This window comes from Trachurus trachurus (genome assembly GCF_905171665.1).
Source record: "Trachurus trachurus genome assembly, chromosome: 9".
NCBI lineage: Eukaryota > Metazoa > Chordata > Actinopteri > Carangiformes > Carangidae > Trachurus > Trachurus trachurus.
Window position 1 is genome coordinate 6,759,368 of NC_139895.1, and position 24,228 is coordinate 6,783,595.

At 42.3% G+C, this 24,228-nt stretch overlaps 1 protein-coding gene across 1 annotated transcript in view; it reads left to right on the forward strand.

Annotated features, from left to right (window-relative positions):
• Positions 1 to 24,228, forward strand: part of wdfy3 (WD repeat and FYVE domain containing 3) — a 178,009-nt gene that overhangs the window by 112,991 nt on the left and 40,790 nt on the right. The window contains exons 20-33 of the mRNA XM_083979941.1: positions 411 to 592; positions 3,193 to 3,424; positions 4,558 to 4,718; positions 6,974 to 7,085; positions 7,197 to 7,387; positions 8,181 to 8,333; positions 9,389 to 9,462; positions 10,476 to 10,637; positions 11,815 to 11,909; positions 12,737 to 12,857; positions 14,341 to 14,558; positions 17,472 to 17,662; positions 20,009 to 20,143; positions 23,445 to 23,624. Coding sequence (XP_083836067.1) covers positions 411 to 592; positions 3,193 to 3,424; positions 4,558 to 4,718; positions 6,974 to 7,085; positions 7,197 to 7,387; positions 8,181 to 8,333; positions 9,389 to 9,462; positions 10,476 to 10,637; positions 11,815 to 11,909; positions 12,737 to 12,857; positions 14,341 to 14,558; positions 17,472 to 17,662; positions 20,009 to 20,143; positions 23,445 to 23,624 — 2,207 coding nt within the window. The remainder of the gene's footprint in view (positions 1 to 410; positions 593 to 3,192; positions 3,425 to 4,557; positions 4,719 to 6,973; positions 7,086 to 7,196; positions 7,388 to 8,180; positions 8,334 to 9,388; positions 9,463 to 10,475; positions 10,638 to 11,814; positions 11,910 to 12,736; positions 12,858 to 14,340; positions 14,559 to 17,471; positions 17,663 to 20,008; positions 20,144 to 23,444; positions 23,625 to 24,228) is intronic.

Sequence of the window (24,228 nt, forward strand, 5' to 3'; positions counted from 1 at the left end):
GAAGAGTAACTCTAGCTGCTTTGTTCTGTGCAATTTGAAGTTTTGTAAAGGCAAGGCAAGGCAAGGCATCTTTATTTATATAGCGCATTTCATACCAAGGCAACTCAATGTGCTTTACATAAAGACAAAACATTTAAAAAAAGAAGCATAAGACAGAATAAAAACAAACAAAACACTAAAAACAGAGTTAATATCTTTGGTGGCTGCAGATGACCAAATAGTCGATCCCAGTGTGTGTCTGAATCTAGATTTATTTTTGAAACAAATAAAGACATCAACTTCCTCTTCAAGGATTTCACTCAGTCATCCTGCTCCTACATCTGACTCATCAGTATTGCCTCTCTCCCTCTCTCTCTCCCTCCCTCTCTCTCTCCCTCTCTCCCTCCCTCTCTCTATCGCCCATCAAGCAGCCGACGAGTCGAGTGAAGAAGCCTCCTTCTATGAGATCCTGCCCTGCTGCGCTCGCTTCCGCTGCGGCGAGCTGATCGCCGAGGGCCAGTGGCACCACCTGGTGCTGGTGATGAGCAAAGGCATGTTGAAGAACAGCATGGCCACGCTGTACATCGACGGGCAGCTCATCAGCACCGTCAAGGTAAAACATAAACACAACAAAACAAAAAACCTGACACAGATGATTCACTGACATCTGTGCATCTCCAGGTTTAACTCATATAAAATCATCACAAATTTACAGTTGACCTGGTTGATCTATTGATAATTTTCTGTCGTATATGCAGCTGAATATTTTATTTTGGTCCGACCAACAGTTATAAACTCAAATAAATTTATTTCATAGTGATGCAAAATTAATATTTAAGATAAGATAAAATAGGAAAAGTTGCATTTTATTGATCCCAGACTGGGATGTTACTGTTTTCAGTATAAACATTCTGTGCAAATAGAAAAATATTTTAAATATTTTGAATAAAATATGCATACTCCTGCACACTGTGATACTTGCGCAAAAAAACTATTTAATGGTAACACAGTTTTGGTCCTGTGACCAAAACAAATACCGTAGATTAAATATTTTGAATAGAAATAAATGCGTAATGTAAGTAGTAGGGTATTGTGGTGGCAAAAAAGAGTTCTCTTTGTTCAGTAAAGAATATAAAAAAAAAGGTTTCACACGTCGGCTGTCTTTCTAGAGGTTTAATAAACATTCATGAATGGAGTCACACATACAACTGAACAGCACACGACACGGTCAGTGGGTGAGTGAACTGAAGATGCACATTCACCACGCTATGAGATAATAACACAACGTTACCAGACAGAGTTGTTTTTGAGGTAAATTCATGCAAAACAGCTGATGCACGTTGCCTTCAGGGACAGTTTTTCATCAAGCAGTCTCTGTATTTCCCTCTAAAACAACTCTGTCTGGTAACGTTGTGTTATTATCTCATAGCGTGGTGAATGTGCAGGTCACAACTTGTCCACCAGAGCGTTTTGGAGTTGTTGGATTGTGTATTTGATGAGTTTGATGAGGGAAACCAAAGAAATCCCATGAGCCTCCGTAGCGTAGCTCTGAGCAGCTCACGGCTCTGCTCCGCCGTTCTAAAAAATAGCTTGCACCGACAATTAAAGGTAACGAACCTACTGCTATGACTATAGGGATTATGGCAATGGGCCAATTTTCCAAAATGCTGACATGGAGACCAAGGTGAAAGACAGAATAGGGTTTCAGCAGCCTCCTCCTCCTCCTTCTCCTCCGCTCCGTGTCCTGTGGTTTAGTGACTTCAGATTTCCTCCTGAGATTAGAGAGCAGAGGCAGAGGAGGAACAGCTCGGTCCACCACAAGTCTCTGATAACGACGGCTTCATTTCCTGTGGAGCCCCTCGCACAGGAAACAACGACACGCTGCAGTTCACTCCTCTCTGTGTGTGTGTGTGTGTGTGTGTGTGTTTATTTCTTTCTTTGTCCCCAGAGAACAGCACAGCACTGCACACACTTTATCTCTCGTATATCTCTCCCCCGGGTGCTCTTCACCGCAAAATGAAAATAAATCCGCCCGGTAACCAGACGGGGACGGACACGTTCAGTAGATTCTGTTAATTACACATGAGATATCCCTCTGAACTGAAGAGAGGAGGGGTGTGAAGATCACTCCCAGAAAACTAAAGAAGCTTCTCTAACAAACAGACCTTTAATGAGAGAGACAAGTTGTAAATGAGTGTTTATATATACTGTGTATATACAGTGTAAAGATGTAACTGTGTTGGGTCGGCCACTCAGAACAAAAGACAAACACTATTAGTGCTGTCAAAGTTAACTCCTTAATTTTGGCGATTCATTTTGTGGTGGAAAATTGCTGTGATTAGTATTTTCCTTGTAATGAGTGGTAACGTAGTCTTTGAAGTAGTTGTAGTAAAACCTTGTTGCAATCCTGTTAACTCCTCACCACCGGCAGAATCAAGATTTCCACAACAATTTTAAACATTTAGTACGCAAAAATGCCGTTTTGTTTACTTCCGGTGGCGATTAATTACAGAAAATTGTGCGATTAATTAGTTAATTTTTTTAAATCGATTGACAGCCCTAATCAATATCATAAAATATAAAGACAAAACCTTCAAATATGATCACACTGAGATCACGATGTGGTCCATCTATGTCAAAAACTGTTGTGTTCTCAAAGTGGCGTCAGAGGGTTTAAGTGGGTCCCCAACCTTTTCTTGAAATTGTACCACTTTTTTTCCAGAAATTTCTCTAAATATTTCAAAAAACCTCACACCATTGGCCCTAATTTGAACATACAGTGACTAAAAAAAGTACCGTTATTCAGTCTCAGAACAAATATTTGTGTATTTCCGTTGTTTGGTTCAAAGTTTTGTCCAATGGGGGGTCCGTGGTCTGATTTGTGTCAGTTAAGGGATCCTTGATGTAGAAAGGTTTGAGAACCACAGGTGTAACATTAAAAGGCTGCAGTGTGAAATAATAAAAAATATCATAAAAGGTGACGCGGGGCTCAAACTGACGTCTCCAAATGTGTCACTCTGTCAAAAATGATGTAAAACGACTTTAAATTGACAAATGAATGAGTTATTTCATCTGTAGTTTGCATCAATCGTTTTTTTTTTTTTTTTCAGCTCCTTTTCTGTTGCAGCTAAATGTAAAAGTTGCATGAATTTCCCTTCATAAAAATCATTAACTTTCCTCCTCCTCCTCCTCTTCCTCTTCCTCCTCCTGCAGCTCCACTACGTCCACAGCGCTCCGGGCGGCTCCGGCTCCACCAACCCCCCCGTGTTGAGCACGGTGTACGGCTACGTGGGCACGCCGCCGGCCCAGCGGCAGCTCTCCAGCCTGGTGTGGCGCCTCGGGCCCAGCCACTTCCTGGAGGAGGTGCTTCCCGCCGCCAGCGTCGCCGCCGTCTACGAGCTGGGGCCCAACTACGGCGGCAGCTTCCAGGCCGTCTACCTGCCCTGTGAGTCCCTCTCCCCCCCCTCCCCCTCCTCCTCCTCTTTATTACGTTTTTAAAGGTATAATCTGTAGGAATTCTCGGTAACACTTTACTTGAATAGGTATTCATAAGATTGACATAAAACTGTCATAAACATCAATGAATACTTATGACAGCTGTCGTTAAGTGTCATTCTTTAAGTTATGTCACTTTTGATGCAAAGTTGACATTGTTTGAGATGTTTTTGTTATGAGAACTTGACATAATTTTTAAAGTTTGGCTATTAGGTCTGCTATGACAGTTTAAATTGTCTTTATATCAAGTTGTCAGAACAAAAACATCTCAAACAATGTCAACTTTGCATTAAAAGTGACATAACTTACCGAATGACACTTAACGACAGCTGTCATAAGTATTCATTGATGTTTATGACAGCTGTTATGTCATGGTTATGACAGTGTTATGTCAGTCTTATGAATACCTGTTCAAGTAAAGTGGTACCGAATTCCCCCCATCTAGCGGTGCGGTTGCATATCTGAACGTATTCTTGATGTTGCATTCACGTGAAATCGGGCAGACGTCAGACAGACAACAGACGCTGCATGTAACAGGATAAACAAGCGTCTATGTAAACAAGTGGTCCGCCAGCACGAGGCGAAACAATACGGGCGTGACAATATGTTGTCATGGTGATGTGGTATTGTTTTACCGTCTTTCTCTCGTGGAGTAAAATGACATCCGGTTTGCCGACGGCCGTCTGCCTGACTGCACCTGAATGCAACACCAGTGCCTCCGTCCTTCCTCACACTACACAGTGGTGACAGTTTTAACAGGCCGAGCCCACAGCTCCGCTCAGTTTCCGTGGTTACCTACGGTCACGCTGCCACTCAACGTAAAAAAAATGGCGATGCAACATGGCCGCCTCGGTTCGGTGCGTCGCCCACTTATGTATTTGTAACGACTTGTAACAACTCATTCTAAGGTACCAGAAAGCTTTCATTTACATGAGGGTGTGATTCCACTTCAGTGAAATACGTATTTATGAAAGACATGTTTGATTTTTGCTAATAAAAAGCCAAATAAGTTACATACAGGGGCTTTAATCCCCCTATTTTTTTCTAAATCTCTCTCTTCTTTCTTCGTCTTCTTCTCTCCAGGTAAAGACTCGAAGACGGAGGTGGCGCCGGCGGCTCCGGTGGCGTTGGTCCCGGAGGAGAAAGTGTCCTTCAGCCTCTACGCTCTGTCCGTGTCCACGCTCACCGTGGCCAAGATCAGGAAGGTCTACAACAAGCTGGACAGTAAAGCCATCGCCAAGCAGGTCAGACATACACACATCCTGTTAAACACTGTGTCAGTGTTTCTGTATGTGCAGAATTACAAGAACTGAAGAAACTGTGGAGACTGAAAATCAATTAATTGATTAATCCATGTTTATGTATAAAGTACCTATAGCACAGCAGCAGAAATAGATATTAAAAGCTTCTTAATAAATAAGTCTTGAGTTTGAATTTAAAAGAAAAAGTGACAGAGTTTCATTATGTGGATGCTGGAAATATAAGATCTCAGACGAATATGAGGCAAAAGAAGATTATTGCTGTTTTTAAACACAAACATTAAAAAGCTTAGAATCTGGATGTGTAGCATATAAAACCATGACCTGAAGGAAGAGTTGTGTTTTATTTTTAGCCAAAACACAAAGCTGAAAAATGTTTTGACAGGACAAATAAGTAAAACTTCAAATAGTTTTCAAACTGTTTTTATTTGCAGCAGGTTTGAAATAATTCACTCTGCTCTATTTATTTAATCTAAATGCAAATACCGGTAGTTTATTTAATGTTACATTTAATATCTGACAATGAACCACTAGCCACTTATTTGCACTTAGATTCTTATTAATTATTTTGATGGTTAATGGAAACTGGTCTGGTCTATTTACTGTATTAAACCCGTTTATCTTCGTTTAACAGCCTAAAAGACGCACACTTTTATTCTGAATGGCAATAAGGTCTAGTGTAACCTCTCACCTCGGCTGTGAATTTATCCCTATTTCCTTAATTCAAAGTGCAAAACAATTAAATATATTAGTAGTTTTTTTTGTTTTTAAGTGAATGTAGTTGTGTAGTGAGCACTCACATTCAGCAGTGAGTTTACTTTATTAAAGTGTCTGGGTGAGTGAGAGAGTTTCCTGTGGGACGGAGCTAGTTGGTAAAAATAACAGCGTGAGGCTTTTCACTGCAGACCTTTAGAAAATGTGCAAACTGTGCAGAGACGACAGATTTCTATCCTAAATAATGAATAAATACACACACATAAGAACTCTGTGGAGGTTTCTGTTGCTCATTTATATTTATAACGTTAAAAAACCACACTCACAGATGTAGTATATATATACGTCCAGGTGCACGCTGAGGTCACGGCCACTCGGCCCGTTTGCATGAACGTTCACAGGTTCACGGCTGATAACACAACCGCTCCGTTAGCAATAAGTGTGTGTTTGAGCCCATAATGAGCTCCCTCCCTCTCTCGTCCTTATCTCGCCCCACACCTGTCAAACCGTTTCCTCTCTAAAGCCGAGGGAAAGTGCTGCAGAGGCGGCGCTTCTCCCGCAGCAGAGGATTGTGGGAGAAACAGGAAGAGAGCACTTTGTTTGTTCGTTTGTTTGTTGTGGCAGCAGCAGCTCGGAAAAGTCATGTGTGTTAACAAAACTAAAAAATACTGACAGTTTTTGTCCTGCTCAGATGAATAAACAGAGCTCCTGCAAAAATAATTGGAAATAAATACAAATTAAAGGACAAAAACACACTGAATTTTAGGAGAAAATGATTTAATACAAGTGAAATTTGCGAAATCTTTCAAAAAGGTGGAAAATAATCAGCTCAGATCAATGTTTAAATGTTGGAAATGAATAGAAATCATTGTTTTTTAGATGAAATGACTGGATATCAGACTCACTACAGCACAGAAATGAATGACAAACAATTAGAGGAAGAAAGAAGAAGAAATGAAACAAATAATTTCAGTGTAAATGTTTAAATATTAGTGAAGTATAATGAAGCTGTCACTTGAAACAAGCTGGAAATGAACCTAAAACCAAGAACTGGTGTTTGCACATAGAAATGAGCCCAGATATAAACGTCATTATAAGACACTGAATGAAAATATCTTCTTTCTTTTTCTTTTTTTTTGAAATATGCCTTTATTTTTGTGGTATCTGAGTTTGTGTCTCTGAGTTTTAAAAAAAAACTGGTTCATCTCCATCTGTTTTAACTTGTTTTTATTAGTAGATTATTGAACTTTTTCAAGATTTCCTGACTGATTTAACTGAGACACATTCATGACCAATTTAACAATAAATTCAGAATTTAAAGGTGGAAACTAGTAAATAAATATTAAAACAAGGTCATAAATCTCATATTTCCAGATCTAAGACTTCACTTTTATATTTTTGTTGCAGTTTTTTAGCTCCAACTTCACATCCACAACAAGTACGAAACAAAAACAAAAACAAATGGGATACATTTGCCAATAATCGATGAGAACTCAATAAACCTCTGCGTGTGTGTGTGTCTTCAGCTGGCCGTGTCCTCTCATGAAAACGCCACCCCGGTGAAACTGATCCACAACGCAGCCGGACACCTGAACGGCCCGGCCCGGACCATCGGAGCCGCCGTCATCGGGTATTTAGGTAAAACTACTTCCTGTTTTTATCTAAAAAAAAAAAAATCTCTACATTCATATTTTTAAATTTTGTCTCTCTAACGTGATGTGTTTGGATGTAAAACCGTGTCTCCTCCAGGCGTCCGAGCCTTCGTGCCCAAACCCGTGGCCACCAACCTGCAGTACGTGGGCGGGGCGGCGGCCATCTTGGGCCTGGTCGCCATGGCGTCGGACGTGGAGGGTCTGTACGCGGCCGTCAAAGCTCTGGTGTGCGTGGTGAAGAGCAACCCGCTGGCCAGCAAAGAGATGGAGCGCATCAAAGGCTACCAGGTGAGGAGGAGATGATAAAGAAACATTACAAGTAGTAGTAGTAGTAGTAGTAGTAGTAGTAGTAGTAGTAGGAAATACACAATCCAACAACTCCACAACGCTCTGGTGGACAAGTTGTGACCTGCACATTCACCACGCTATGAGATAATCATGTAACATTACGAGACAGAGTTGTTTTAGAGGTAAATTCATGCAAAACCGTCTCTGTATTTACCTCTAAAACAACTCTGTGTGGTAACGTTGTGTTATCTCATAGCGTGGTGAATGTGCAGGTCACAACTTGTCCACCAGAGCGTTGTGGAGTTGTTGGATTGTGTATTTGATGAGTTTGATGAGTTTGAAACCAAGAAATCCCATTAGCCTCCGTAGCGTAGCTCTGAGCAGCTCGCAGCTCTGCTCCGCCGTTCTAAAAATAGCTTGCACCGACAATTAAAGGTAACGAACCTACTGCTATGACTATAGGGATTATGGCAATGGACCAATTTGCCAAAATGTTGAACTATCCCTTTAACACTTATCATAGTTGAGCATTATTCACTTAGGTTCATTCATGTTTAGGTGTTTTTTTTATTTAAATGTCCAGTAACTCACCTCTGTTTCTATAATGTAGTGTTTTCTCCTCGTGACACATTCACAAACTCAGAGGAAACATGTTTTGTTATTTAAATATTATAATTATGTGTGTGTGTGTGTGTGTGTGTGTGTGTGTGTGTGTGTGTGTGTGTGTGTGTGTGTGTGTGTGTCTGTGTGTGTGTGTCTGTGTGTGTGTGTCTGTGTGTGTGTGTGTGTGCAGCTGCTGGCCATGCTGCTGAAGAAGAAGCGCTCGCTGCTCAACAGCCACATCCTCCACCTGACCTTCTCTCTGGTGGGGACGGTGGACAGCGGCCACGAGACCTCCATCATCCCCAACTCCACCGCCTTCCAGGACCTGCTGTGTGACTTCGAGGTGAGACCTTAAACCACCGAAATGCAAAAACTCAACATCTTCCCAAGAATATTTGTCTTATTTCTTGTCAAAATGTCTCATTTCTGGTCAAAACTAATCTCTCTCCACTTAAAATAAGATTCACCATCTAAAAATGAACTTGTTTTTAGATCATTTTCATTTGTTTCAAACAGATTTTCAATTGAAATAAGTAGAAAAATCTGCCAGTACAAACTGTTTGTAAAAACGGGCTATACAAATAAAATTGCCTTGCCTTGCCTTGCCTTGCCAGTGAAAGCAAGTTTTTTTGTGCTTGTAATAAGAAAGAAAAACTTGCTCCACTATGAGATTTTTCTACTTATTTCAAGTGAAAATATCCTTGAAAGAGGAAGAGAAACGCCACTTCTGCAACACACAGTCTTGAACGCACCAGCGAGGGGAATCCTGTAAGCCATGCAGATGATGTCAACTCTTGCTGCAGTACGCGTGGAGCTACGCTATATTCCTTTTTCTATAACTTCTCCCTTGCTTAAATGTCTAGGTTGGAAAATAAATAGCCTAAATAAATAAATGCCTCTTGCGGTGTGCGACGCCATTTTACTTTGACGTAATTCCGAACGACTCGGGCTGCTTGGATCCTACCCGAGTTCCCGAGTCGGAGTCCCGACTTCAAGGGCCGTTCTATTGCATTTTTCCGATTCGGAGGTCGGATCTTTCCGAGTTCCGAGTGCAATCGAACGCAGCATGAATCCAGGATTCAGTTTTTGGGCTTTTTGATGGAGTTCGGTTTCTGCAGAACCAACCTGACGTAATCACGTTGACGTAATGACAGGGCCAACGACTTCATGAAGGTTACTGTAACAAACCATATCACTGTCATTATCACAAACTAAATATATAAAGTCCACTAGCTTGATGCTAACATTTAATGGAAAACACCATAGGCGGGCTAACGGGAATTAGCATTGCTATTGTGTTAATTTTAAACCAACAAACAGCTGTTGTTTTAACATACAGTAAACAAGTAACACATTCACGGCACAACTCCACATTGTGTTTTTCTGTGTTTTTTTCAGGTCTGGCTCCACGCCCCCTACGAGCTCCACCTCTCTCTGTTTGAGCATTTCATCGAGCTGCTGACTGAATCCAGGTAAGAGTTACTGAAAACACCCAGACAACGACGTCACGTCATCGACACCTTTGTGTTTCTCTACATTTTTTTTTATTTTTAACTTTATATTATTCACTTCCAGTAAATTTTGTCACATTAACCCACAAAAACCTGTTTATTTTCCCATCTGCCCTCGTGTACACAACTTTATTTACCTGTTGAAAGTCCTACTTCAACCTGTTTTACACTCTTAAATAAGGAACTGTTTATTATTTATTTATTATTTACCATAAGAGGAAGAGGACAAGACACTTTGGGTTTATAGAAAAAAGTCTGACTTTGTAACCTCAATCCCTTTATTCCAGCTTTTTTCTTTTTTAATTCAACTTTTTCTTTTTGAATATTTCCTGAGTTTGGTTTAGAGGATTTATTGCAATAGATTTTTTTGTTTCTTATTTTTATTTTAACTTGCAGCCAAAAGCAGCTGCAGCAACATTTCTCTTATGTTCAACTTCTCCAGGTTTCATTTCAGGGTGTTTGAGATTTAAATGCTGCACTTCCATGTTTTGTGAAAGTATTGTAGAGCCGTATGGAGCTACATTTGTGTCTTGATTATTCAATTCAAAGAAAAAGTTAATATAAACAAAAAAGATATTTTTAATCAAATAATAACTCAATTCAATCGGAAAAAACCTTTTCAATCAAAGAAAAAAAGGGTTCAAATGCAATTTTTTGGGTGCACTTGGGTGCACTTCATGTTTTGTAAAAGTATTTTAGAGCAGTATGGAGGTACATTTGTGTCTTTATTAAACAATTTCAATCAAAGAAAAAAAAAGGGTTCAAACGCAATTTTTTGGGGTCTCAAATTTTTTTTTGCATTCAAACACCTTTTTTTTGATTGAAGTGAATTTTCTTTTGATTAGATTTTTTTTTTTTTTGAATAATAAAGACACAAATATCTCGAAGCAGTTTTCCATTTTGTTTTCCACTTTTACTGTCATTCTTACATCAGAAACAGTTTTAACCGTGTGTGTGTGTGTGTGTTGTTGCAGCGAGGCGGCGAAGAACGCGAAGCTGCTGCGTGAGTTCCAGCTGATCCCTCGGCTGCTGCTGACGCTCAGAGACACGTCGCTGTCGCAGCCGACCGTCGCCGCCATCAGCAACGTGCTCAGTCTGCTGCTGCAGGGCTTCCCCAACGCCTACGACCTGCTGAGGTGAGCAACTCCTCCTCCTCTTTTATCTCCTCCTCCTCCTCTTCTAGATTAGATTAGATTAGATGAACTTTATTGTCCCCAAAAGGGGAAATTCGTCTTGGGCAAAAGTGCACCGTGTAGCAACAAGACATATAAGCAGCAATAAGCAGTGACAGACACAATGGACATAAGTACAATTCTATCTCCTCCTCTTCCTTTTCCTCCTCCTCCTCTTTCTCCTCTTCCTCTTCCTTTTCTTCCTCCTCCTCCTCCTCTTCTATGTCTTCTTCCTTGTCCCTTTCTTACTCCTCTTCATCTTCTATCTTCTCTTCCTCCCCTTATTCTATCTCCTCCTCTTCCACTTCCTCCTCCTCCTCCTCCTCCTCCTCCTCCTCCTCCTCCTCCTCTTTTATCTCCTCTTCTTCTTCCTCCTCCTCTTTTATCTCCTCCTCTTCCTCCTCCTTTTCTTCCTCCTTCTCTTCCTCTTCTATCTCCTCTTCCTCCTCTCTTTCTTACTCCTCCCCCTCTTCGTCCTTCCTTTCTTTCTCCTCCCCCTCTTCCTCTTCCCCCTCCTCTTTTATCTCCTCCTCTTCCTCTTCCTCTTTTATCTCCTCCTCTTCCTCTTCCTCTTCCATCTCCTCCTCTTCCTCCACCTCTTTTATCTCCTCCTCTTCCTTTTCCTCCTCCTCCTCCTCTTTCTCCTCTTCCTCCTCCTTTTCTTCCTCTTCTATCTCTTCTTCCGCTTCCTCCTCTTCCTCTTCCTCCTCCTCTTTCTCCTCTTACTCCTCCTTTTCTTCCTCCTCCTCTTCCTCTTCTATCTCCTCTTCCTCCTCCTCCTACTCTTCGTCTTCCTCCTCCTCTTCCTTCTCCTTTTCTTCCTCTTCTATCTCCCCTTCCGCTTCCTCCTCTTCCTCTTCCTCCTCCTCTTTCTCCTCTTCCTCCTCCTTTTCTTCCTCTTCTATCTCTTCTTCCGCTTCCTCCTCTTCCTCCTCCTCCTCCTCTTTCTCCTCTTACTCCTCCTTTTCTTCCTCTTCCTCTTCTATCTCCTCTTCTTCCTCCTCTTCCTCTCACACACACTCTTCTATCTCCTCCTCTTTTATCTCTTCCTCTTCCTCCTCCTCCTCCTCCTCCTCCTCCTCCTCCTCCTCCTCCTCCTCTCACCCACCCTAACCATTCGGCCCCCCCCCCCCACCCTCAGGTTCGGTCAGTTCATCTCCTCGACGCTGCCGACCTTCGCCGTGTGTGAGAAGTTTGTCGTCATGGAGATCAACAACGAGGAGAAGATCGATGGAGGTGAATATGATCAATAATCAATATCTGATCAACTGTGATTGATTGATCACTGATGAAGTGATGAGTAGAAACTAAACGATGTGAAAAATCGTCTTCTTCCTCCTCTTCCTCTTCTATCTCCTTTTCCTCCTCCTCTTCTTCCTCCTCTTCCTCTCCTCTCTCCTCTTCCTCCTCCTCTTCTTCCTCTTGTATCTCCTCTTCCTTTTCTTCCTCCTCTTCTTCCTCCTCCTCCTCTTCCTCTTCTATCTCTTTCTCTTCTTCCTCCTCTTCTATCTCCTCTTCCTCCTTTTCTTCCTCCTCCTCCTCTTCCTCTTCTATATCTTTCTCTTCTTCCTCCTCTTCCTCTTCTATCTCCTCTTCCTCCTTTTCTTCCTCCTCCTCCTCTTCCTCTTCTATCTCTTTCTCTTCTTCCTCCTCTTCCTCTTCTATCTCCTCTTCATCCTCCTTTTCTTCTTCCTCTTCCTCTTCTATCTCTTTCTCTTCTTCCTCCTCTTCCTCTTCTATCTCCTCCTCCTTTTCTTCCTCCTCTTCTTCCTCTTCTATCTCTTTCTCTTCTTCCTCCTCTTCCTCTTCTATTTCCTCTTCCTCCTCTTCTTCCCCCTCCTCCTCTTCTATCTCCTTTTCCTCCTCCTCTTCCTCTTCTATCTCCTTTTCTTCCTCATCCTCCTCTTATATCTCCTCCTCCTCCTCCTCCTCCTCTTCTATCTCCTTTTCCTCCTCCTCTTCCTCTTCTATCTCATTCTCTTCATCCTCTTCCTCCTCCTCCTCCTCATTCTCTTCATCCCCTTCCTCTTCCTCCTCCTCCTCTTTTCCCTTCGTCTCCCCAGGCAACGACGACGACTTCGGCGGCCTGCTGTCGGCCAACCTCATCCTGCTGAGGAACCGTCTCCTTGACAACCTGCTCCGACTGCTCTTCACCACCAAAGAGAAATGCAGCGTCAACGCCCAGTGAGGAAGAATCCACTCTGTTTTATTACGACCTTTCAAAATAAAAGTCCTCAGCAGCAAAACAGAAAGATCATGTTTGTTTTGCGGCCTTTCAAAATAAAAGTCCTCAGCAGTAAAACAGAAAGATCATAGCTGTGTTGTAAATCGCCCCCTATAACTATATAGTGTGTTCGCCATTTTGTAGTGTTGCTTCGAATTCTCCGCGATTAATTTCATCCACTATGTGGTGGACGACAAAACACCCACAATGCACCGCAAAATTGAGTGAACAAGCGATGTACACTACTTTCTACTCCCGTATGTATCCCACAATGCAATGCGGCCGTGTTTTGCCAGAGAAGAAGAGCAAGCTAATTAGCATGTTAGCTACGATTTCTTTAGGTTATTTACCAATAAACTCCTCAGACGTATTTGCCTTCGCTCCGTTTGCCCGAGGAGCAGGAGTTGGGCAGCAGCATCCGAACATTAACAGGCAGCATTAAATCAATCTAATAAAGAAACTGTAGAAGAATATGTAGAAAATACGAGCTAACGAGCTAAGCTAATAGCCACAGCTCACGGTCGGGACACACAACAGGAGTTGACCAAACCAAACTTCCGATATTTCAACAGTTTATTGTCCGAGAAACACAACCACACAGAATCACATCCTTAAATGTTCCCGCAAGGGTCTGGTTTTTCTTATTTTATTTTTTTTGTGTACGATTTGTTTACATGATTCTCGGCGCGTCTGCTTCCATCACAGCAACACCTGGCGCATCTGCTGATGCAACGTTCAGAAAATGACCATGTAGTGTCCGAATTCTCCTCCCGTCGTTCCCGACATCGTGTACATGATGTAGTGCAGGGGTTCTCAACTAGTCTCACTCTGGGCTCCACATTTTCCCACGGTCATTAAGTCACGACCCACTTTTATAGAATTCAAACCAAGATTTTTTTTAAGCCTTTAAAAACTAATTTTCCTCTTTATTGAGCAAAGTGCATTTCAGAGCACATGAATGAAACTGAGGAGGACCATGACAACGGCATGTAAGTGAATACAAATATATCAAACTGCACAAAATGGAGACCAACAAAACGATATTTTTGACTTCTAATGCATCTCTGCATTTAGAGCATGTTGACAAAAGTGAATAAATATCAAATTGCACAAAATAAAGACCCACAAAACAAAACAAGATTCACTGCATTCAGGCCACATTAACAAGAAAGTGAGGAGGAGCATTACAACTGCATGTGTTCAGTGTCTCCTGTGCCTTTCAAAATAAGTTATTTTTCAAAATAAAAGACATGTCCAACGTCAGATGTGCATTAAATATTATTTACTTTTTTGACCAGCTGTCCGCGACCCACTTTTGGGTCCCGACCCACCAGTTGAGAACCACTGATGTAGTGGATAGGGAGTGAGGGAATGAGTGAATGGCTTTTCAAAATAAAAGTCCTCAGCAGTAAAACAGTAAAACTCTCTCCCCCCCCCCCCCAGGGCGTGCGAGGAGCTGGTGCGGACGCTGGGCTTCGATTGGCTGCTGATGTTCATGGAGGAGCACCTGCACTCGAGCACGGTGACGGCGGCGCTGTGGATCCTGGTGGTGCTGCTGGCCAACCAGAGCATCCTGAACCGCTTCAAGGAGGGGCTGAGCGGCGGAGGCTGGCTGGACCACACCGACTCGGTGCTGAGCAACAAGATCGGCACCGTGCTGGGTGAGGATATGAAAATATACGTACTGTCCTTTAAGTCTGTGAACCACGCCCACTCCTCCTCCTCCTCCTCCTCCTCTTCCTCTTCTTCCTCTTCCTCCTCCTCCTCTTCTTCATCCTCCTCCTCTCATCTCCTCCTCATCTTCCTCTTCTTCCTCCTCCCCTTCCCCCTCCTCTTCCTCCTCCTCACCCCCTGTCCTCCTTCTTTTCCCCCTCCTCCTCTTCTTCATCCTCCTCCTCTCATCTCCTCCTCATCCTCCTCCACTTCCTCCCCCTCTTCTCCTCCTCCTCTTCTCCTCCTCCTTCTCCTCCACTTCCTCCTCCTCTTCCTCCTTATTTTCCCCCTCCTCTTCCTCCTCCTCTTCTTCATCCTCCACTGCCTCCTCCTCTCCCTCTCTTCCTCTTCCTCCTTCTTTATCCTCCTCTTCCTCTTCATCCTCCCCTTCCCCCTCCTCCTCTTCCTCTTCCTCACCCCCTGTCCTCCTTCTTTTCCCCCTCTTCCTCTTCTTCATCCTCCTCCTCTCATCTCCTCCTCATCCTCCTCCACTTCCTCCCCCTCTTCCTTCTCCTCCTCTTCCTCTTCCTCAACTCCTCTCCTCTTTACTTCTTACTCCCCCTCTCTTCCTCCTCCTCCTCTTCTTCTTCATCCTCCTCCTCTCCCCCTCTTCGTCCTTCTTTTCCCCCTCCTCTTCTCCCTCCTCTTCTCCCTCCTCTTCCTCCTCCTCCTCCTCCTCTCCTCTCCTCTCCTCCTCCTCCTCCTCACATTGAGTCCTGAGGTCAGAGGTCAACTACTCTAACACTGTGTAACGTTGTTGTCACTGTAACGTGGCTCAGCAGACGCCACCTCCTCCTCCTCCCCCTCCTCCTCCTCTTCCTCCTCCTCTCCCCTCCTCTCCTCCTCTTCCTCCTCCTCCTCCTCCTCTTCCTCCTCCTCCTCCTCCTCCTCCTCCTCCTCACATTGAGTCCTGAGGTCAGAGGTCAACTACTCTAACACTGTAACGTTGTTGTCACTGTAACGTGGCTCAGCAGACGCCACCACCTCCTCCTCCTCTTCCTCCTCCTCCTCCTCCTTCTCTTCGTCCTCCTCTTCGTCTCCTCACTCTGGGAACGCTTTCCGTCGGAGCTGGCCGTCGTTCAGTAAACAGAAAGCTGCTCAGTTTGTGCGACGCACGGCCCGGGGTTCGTCTCGTCTTCTTGTTCCTCCTGTTTTTGCCTCCCAGCTGCTGCAAACAGAAACACAGTCGCTCCTCAGCTCAGTCGTCTTCAGCCTCCACAGCTTTTATACGTTTTTCTGTAGCTGATGCTCATTATTTATCATTGTTAATGTGATTATTGTCATTTGGTTCATGTTTACAGTCGTCTTTGTTGGATTTATGTACAGTACACTGCTCAAAAAAATAACGGGAACACTTAAACCAACACTAAGTAACTTTTCAACCTTCATAAAATATTTTCATAACTTTTGTGATGATACATCGACTTACAACAAGTTGAATGACACCTCTGTCGTGGTCTGAGGGGGTCTGTATCATTATGGTCTGTATCTCTTTCTCTGGCACTAAGCAGCTTTGAGGAGCATGGTAGGAACCCGGCTCTCACTTTACTTTCACTTTTGCGAGTCACAACAAGGAGGGAACAGGCAAAACAGCACTTTAGCAATGGATTATGTTTGTGTTTTCACTTTGAAATGATCCACTGGAAACAGAAACTTAGTTTTGATGTCTTCTGTTAATTTTAATGCAGGATATTTACAGGGCTTCATGCTAGTGTTCATGGGAAATGGAGTCTTCCTTCAGGCAAAACACTACCGCTTTGGTCCACAGGCGCCGCCAAACTCAACCAAAACTGAAAGTTCTTTAGTACTGCTTTAAACAACACATTGTAACTCCAAATATACAGTATCACACCCATGTGAAATCAACCTGGGATGATAATTTTGATTTGCATTGATAATTTTTATGTTATGTTGTTCTCAACACACTCTACGATATATTGAATAACGATTTTAAACTGCAATATTTAATTAATTAATTGAGATCTAAGATGTGTTGTTTAAGTGTTCCCTTTATTTTTTTGAGCGGTGTAGTTCTTAGAGGGCTTTTATTTTGAAATTAGACCTCCAGCTAAAGCTAACGTACTGTCTGTCGCAAAGTTACGGACAGAATACAAGTGGTTCGAAAAAAAAGTGTTTTTGTGTCCAAGAAGAATCATCCGAGGACCAGAGATAATTCAAGCCAATGAGTTTTCACAATAAAAAGTGGTAGTTTCAAAATAAAAGCCAGACGAAATGTTCCAAATTACAATAATTGAAAATATAGAATAAGCACGCACATCCCAAAATCTGAAAAGCTGGGTGCCGGACATAAAAAGTCAATGATGAAAAAGAAAAAAAGCTCCAGAGCAATAATTTATTATTATTATTATTTATTATTATTATTATGATAATAAATTATTGCTCTGGAGCTTTTGCTGGTGTGCGGATTTTTTCTTTTTCACCAAATGACAATAATAACATGGACAATGATAAATAATGAAAATCAGATGCACTTTTATTTAAAATAAAGAACTCAAACTTTTTTCTTTTTTTTAAATTCTGTAATTATTTACTTATCCTCCAGGCTGAGAACCACTGACGTCGCTGATTTTAAAAAGTAGTGTCGTGGCTGAGCGTAAAGAAGTCGTGGCTGTAGTTCCTCCTCCTCCTCCTCCTCCTCCTCTTCCTCCTTCCTTTGAATTATTCTGTTAGTTCTCAGTTTTCCAGAGTAAAATCCTGCGTGATGAGGATCTCAGCTTCCTGTAGCGCGCCGTAGCCGTAGTCCGAGCTGTAAAATCCTCTCTTATGTCGTTTTTTTCCTGACTTTTTATTTATTTATTCATTTATTTATGTATTTATTTATTCATTATTTTGTTCTTCAGGCTTCAACGTGGGCCGCAGCGCCGGCGGCCGCTCCACGCTGCGGGAGATCAACAGGGACGCCTGCCACTTCCCGGGGTTCCCCGTGCTGCAGACGCTGCTGCCCAAACACACCAACGTGCCGGAGCTCTACTTCCTGCTCATGGCTCTGTTCCTGCAGCAGCCGGTCACCGAGCTGCCGGACAGCCTGCAGGTACATGTTAGTATACAAACCTTCTTCTTTTCCTTCCTCTTGCACTAAACACTAACGCTCCAGAAATAAAAAGCTACAAGACGAGTCACTGGCTCTCATTCATGAAACGTGAGCAGCATGAATTTGTGTGTAAACTGTGTGCAGATGGAAATTTACGTGGATTTCCACATTCAGCAGTCTTTTACAGGGCTCCAGTCCTAGATGGAGGCATTTTGCCCCTAAAATTTGAGACAGTGCAAGTAGTTAGTTAGTTTGTTAATTTATTGACACAAATCATTAAAAACATAACGTTTGGGTCCAAACAATAAACGATAAACAATGAACAATATACAATATACAATATACAATAAACAATAAACAATAAACAGCACAACACATACACACACACACACACAAAAGGAAAAGAATAAAAAGAAAAAGAGGGAATGACACTTAATATGCCCTCCCATCTCCCATCTATTTTTCTAACATTGTCAAACAAGCCTGTAACATAGTTAAACTCTTTTTATCAGTGTTTGTGAAAAGAGAGCTCAGCTCTGTGGAGTCATGTCCATATTTTACACGAATGTCCCTTGTGTGAGGGCACAAGAGCAAATGTTCCTCATTTTGTATGCCCATATTACAGTGACACACACGTAGATGCGGGGGTGTACGGCTCCACCTTCCCATCTCTACACGCAGCCTATGGGAGGATAACCGAAACCGTGTGAAAGTCACTCTTAAATGATCCTCAATATATGTGGCACTGTTGTTGTGGAGTAGAGAGGGTGGATGGACATATCTGGGTTGATGGCTTGGTAGGTTTTGTATCTCGTTCCCTCATTAGAGCATATTTTCACAATCATGTCTGCGCGATCTCTCTCAATATGATCTTGTTCCTCCATTAACTCCTTTAGGTATGAGTCCATAACCTTGTTTTCTTTTCGTGTAATTTCAAGAACATACCATAAGGGGTCATCTTGACTACCATGACGCTGCATCATCTTAGTCAAGAATCTGGCTTGTTTTTGTCTGACTAGGGCTTGCACTGAAGGGAGCCCCGCCTCCACCAAACAGATAAGGTTAGGTGTGGTAGACCTCACCCCCAGTACAGATTTCACCCCAGTCATATAAAGAGATTCAACAGACTTTAAGGGAATTTTCAACCAAGCCTCACAACCATACAAAATAGCTGATGAAAAGGCAGCCTCAAACACTTTTAATTTAACACAAAATGGAGCATCAGTACATTTTTTTAATGGTCCAGTGTCCAGGTTTATTGGCCAAATCTATATAATACCCATTCATATATTTGTATAGGTGTATAATCGCTATAAAATAAAGTTTGTTTGGTTTTCATAGCCTTATAATTCTTTTTTTTTTTCTTTACTTTTTATTGGTTTTCTTATACACATATGTGCCAACTGGGCACAAAAAACACAACTTAACAAAACATAACATGACAAGGGGAGGATTTGTTCATTAAGTGAAACAGCGGAGTCAAGCATAAACACATCATACATAAAAGGATGTTTCTTGAGGATATGGAGCAGAACATTTCTTAATCAAGGGTTTGGCCTTATCCTTGTGATCTATATGAAATCAGGTCTTACAGTTGACACGTAGCTGAACCATTTCAACCAGTTCTCTTCAAAAATATCAGTTTGGTTTTTGAGTATGAATGTAATTCTCTCCATAACATATATATTATAAATGATATCAATCCATTCATTAATTGTTTTATAATTCTTCTTTTATAGATACATATAGCAAGTGTCTTGCTTTAGAGAGTGTCACCATCTTGCGCCGCCATGTTTGTACAGTAGTAGTAGTAGTAGTAGTAGTCCAGCCAGCCAAAGAGCAAGTTTTGTGAGTTTTGCATTCATAAATAAAATGAAAGAAGAACCCTTTAACACTGCTGAAATGTGGAAGAGGCGACTCAAAATATCCAGATTCTGTCATTACAGATCATGAATGAAAAGGAAATGTGAATATTTGCTTTGCAAGTCGCCCCTAAATTTTCTGTTTGCACTCCTACATTTAAGTTTAAGTTAAGCGCCACTTTGCTCCTTGTTAAAAAAAAAAAAAGTTGGTCTGGAGCTGTGTGTAGTGCTTGTTACTGTTACTGAAATTACAGTTGGTTTCACAATAGGCAGCTGCCTCTGAAACGCGTTTTTTTACTTTAATGTGCAGATCTACACAGACTGACTAACCTTTCATGAATGAGAGCCACTGTTTGCACGTGTTTTGGTTTTGCAGACTGCTAACGCTGAGACGCTAACACCTCGTAGTGTTGAACCATGAGTGTGTGTGTGAGGGAGTGTGTGACTGTGTGTTACCCCAGTGTGTGTGTGTTTGTCCCCTCAGTTTGACCTGGACTCCATCTGGACCTTCATCTTCGGCATCCCGGCCTCCAGCGGGACGGTGGTGGGCTCCATCCACAGCGTGTGCACCGAGGCCGCTTTCCTGCTGCTGGCCATGCTGCGCAGCATGCTCAACCTGGTGGGAACACACACACACACACACACACACACACACACACACACACACACACACACACACTGAGACAACATCCACATTTCATATTTACTTCATTTTCAAGAGGAATCACAAGATTTTTAATGAAGTAGCAGGAAAAAATATCATTAAAGAGAAAAAAGGCATAATAGTAAATTCCCTTCAATGCCACAATTTGATTAACACACATTCAGTTATATTGGCTGTTAAATGATCAGTTGCAGCCGTTGTGTTACAGCCATAGGCGTCATTTACGCTGGGGACGCTGGGGACATGTCCCCACCACTTTTTGTCAAGAACAATTTTGTCCCCACCACAAAATTAACATTATCCTAATGAAGAATGACGAAAAAACGTTGATAAACTATGACAAAATAGGCAGCATAAACAGTGTGCACGGCGCAGAGCTTCAGCCGGAGCCAACTCGCAACAATGTAGCTGCGATTAAAGAGTTCTCACAGCCCGGAGCGGGCGCTGCGCGCGTCCTCGCAGGCGCTTGGCTGGTTACACAGGGAGCTGCTTCTCTCTCTCCGCGCCGGGAAAACATCGACCACTCGTCTGTAGCCTACTCGGTTTTCCACACACACAGGTCTGTCTCTGTATGGATGTGTGTGTGTGTGTGTGTGTGTGTGTGTGTGTGTGTGTGTGTGTGTGTGTGTGTGTGTGTGTGTGTGTGTGTGTGTGTGTGTGTGTGTGTGTGTGTGTGTGTGTGTGTGTGTCTCGTGTGTGTCTCGTGTGCAGACGCAATTGACAAATATTTATAGACGGACAAGCAACAACTTCATTACCGGCGGTAATCATCATTTTATTTTGAAAGTTTAAATTGACCGGATTCTCTCGCCTTTTCTCAGAGCGATAGATATCGCTCTGCCTTTTCTATGCCCAACTTCCTGTCTGGTACGATCCGTCTATCCAGCTTGACAACGGCGCTCACGGCTCGCGTGAAAAATAGAACAGACGCCGAACTGAAGCGCGGCCTCCACTCGGGGTCGATTGTAGGCTACCTACCGGATGAGACAGCACCCGATATATGCTTAATGTTTGGGTGCAAAGTCACTGTTAACAAAATCAACATCTAATCTGTCCCTTCAAAATAAAGTTTGTAACGTGTCTGTTTGGAGCAGCTGCTGACAGTGACAGTTTCCTCATCACTAAACCTGAGCGACCATCAGATCCTTCCTCACTCACGTCGTGACGACGGGACAAAGTCTTTTGGACATATATTGTATATTCTGTGTTTTTCCTCTATAACCGTCTTGTTTCAGTTTTTGCCGGTTGGAAATCATCTGGTGCACCCGCTGTTTCTCTGTTTCTCACTCACTCTCGATGCGCATAGATGTTATAAAAAAATAAAAAGGAAAAAACACAGATGCGCAAATTGAAATGACCTACTGTAGTGTAATCTAACAATTCAATGACCACAGCTGATCACCAGCTTGTTATGCCCCACCTGTCACGTCTCTAAACACAACTACGGGCTTCTTTTTTTTTTTTTTTTTTGCTGCGGTCCGGCGGAGAATTAAAAAAAAAAAAAAAAGCTTGTGAGTCCGGCCGCATCGGTCCAGGGTCCAGGCTTAAAACAATGGTCGGACCTGGTCGGGTCTTTGCTAATTTATTTGCTCAAACTTGGAGCCAGACCTGGTCCTATAGGAGACCAGAGTCTGGTTGAGAACGGTAGTCTTTGACGGTCTGGGTGTCAGCCAGGTGCGGCACGTCGGGGGGGGGGGGGGGGGGGGGGGGGGGGGGGGGGGGGGGGGGGTTTGCGCATATGGTCATTGTCCCCACCACTTTTCAAAGTAAACTGACGCCCTTGGTTACAGCGAGGCCTTTGAAGGTTTCTGGACAAAATATTTTGATAAAATATTAGATAATATAAATTATATAAAATAGAAGATTTTTAATAGAGTAGCAGGGAAAAAATCTTTCAAATAGTTGATCAAGTGGAGAATAAATGGCATCTTAAATCAAGTTAACATGATTGTAATGTGTTAATGGAAATTCCTTTTAATGCCACAATTTGATTAAAGCACATTCAGTTGTATTGGCTGTTAAATGATACACAGTTGTGATACAGCGAGGCCTTTGAAGGTTTCTGGACAACATATTTTATTGTTTATAGTTCATGCATATTAAAGTTAAAGTTTGCACAAAGCAGCACATTTGTCCATTATTAAACATTCGAAAAAAAATAACCCTTTAATTTGCATTTAGATCAAATAAAAAATGTCCGGGTAGTTTGTGATTAATTATGATTGAGTATATAAATCTGATGACAGAATACATGTTTATTTTTCCACATGAACTGGTTAAAAAATATTTTATTTACATACAATAGTTTGTCACTAAATTAGATTCAACACATTTTCCCCCAAAGCTGAACACACACACAGGTGTTTTTAAAGATTAGTAAGACGTTTCTCAAGTTTAGCCTTTTCCTTTATAAAAAAAAAAAAAGTCCGGATCATCCTGGATCGTGTTGTTTAATCCATCAAAATCAACTCCACACATGCACACACAGTCGTCCTCCATGTTTCCTGCAGGACGTCCTGTGGTCCAGTCATAAATCAACACCTTCGCTGCTTTAAAGGGATAGTTCACCCAAAATTGAAATTTCACTCATTATCTACTCACCCTCATGTGGACTAAGGGCTGGGAGAAGTTTCAGAGTCCTCCGTGGCTTCTCTGAGTTACAGGGGGTCTCGGCGTAGCAGTGCATGTCCATATAACGGTTGCAAATGGATACCAACTGTCTTCGTAACAAAAAGACACACCAAAAAACATCCAAATACCTCCATGCTGCTCGTACGTAATGTCCGTCTTGTATTGAAGCACCGAAATGCGAAATTGTCCCGAAAAAAATTAAATAAGTCTATATTTCAAGCTTGTTTGTAGCGGAAGCTCCTCTTCCGGAGAGGAGCTTTTTTTCGGGACAATTTCGCATTTCGGGGCTTCAATACAAGACGGACATTACATACGAGCAGCATGGAGGTATTTGGATGTTTTTTGGTGTGTCTTTTTGATACGAAGACAGTTGGTATCCATTTGCAACCGTTATATGGACATGCACTGCTACGCCGAGACCCCCTGTAACTCAGAGAAGCCACGGAGGACTCTGAAACTTCTCCCAGCCCTTAGTCCACATGAGGGTGAGTAGATAATGAGTGAAATTTCAATTTTGGGTGAACTATCCCTTTAACAGAGGAAGTTTCCCTCCCAGTGATTGATTGTGATTGATTAAAGTCAGAGTTTGATGGGTTTGTCCTGGTTGTTGTTGTTGTTGTTTCAGCCGTGGCAGTCGGAGGAGGAGGGCTCCTGGCTCAGAGAATACCCCGTCACCCTCATGCAGTTCTTCAGGTACTTGTACCACAACGTGCCCGACCTGGCGCCCATGTGGCACAGCCCCGAGTTCCTGTGCGCCCTGGCGGCGTCCGTCTTCCCCTTCAACATCCGGCCGTACTCCGAGATGGTGAGTCCCAGCGTCCTTTACCTCCTTCTGGCTGCACAAAGCGAAATGTGTTAAGACTTTTTCTTTTTCAGCATACAGTATGAGGAGTTTTTTCTCCAAGACTGAGCAGATTTAAAGCTTAAAATCAAATCAAAGTATTGATCAGTAAAGCTTCTCCACCTGCTGCAGATTTATTGTGACTGGGCTGAAGTTATTTATTTAGGAGTGAGAGTCGATGCTGCAGCTTTTTCTCTAAACTTTCTGACAGTTTAGTTTCCTGAGAAAAAGCTTTAAACCACAGAAACAATAGGGAGCAAGGTGACTTTTTTTAAAGGAATAAGCGATAATGATAATTTTATTTGGTAACATTTTATAATAAGTACACACTATGAAGCATTAGTTGAGCATTACCGGTAATAAATACTGAATTCATTAACTCATTAGTATGTAGTTTATAAACACAGTTAGTGCTTATCAATGATGAGTAAAACATGTTTAACTGTGTTTATAAACTACATACTAATGAGTATTCATGTGTTATACATTATGAATTCAGTATTTAAAGCTTAACTAATGCTTAATAGTGTGTACTTATTATAAAGTGTTTTAACTTCCTGCTTCTCAT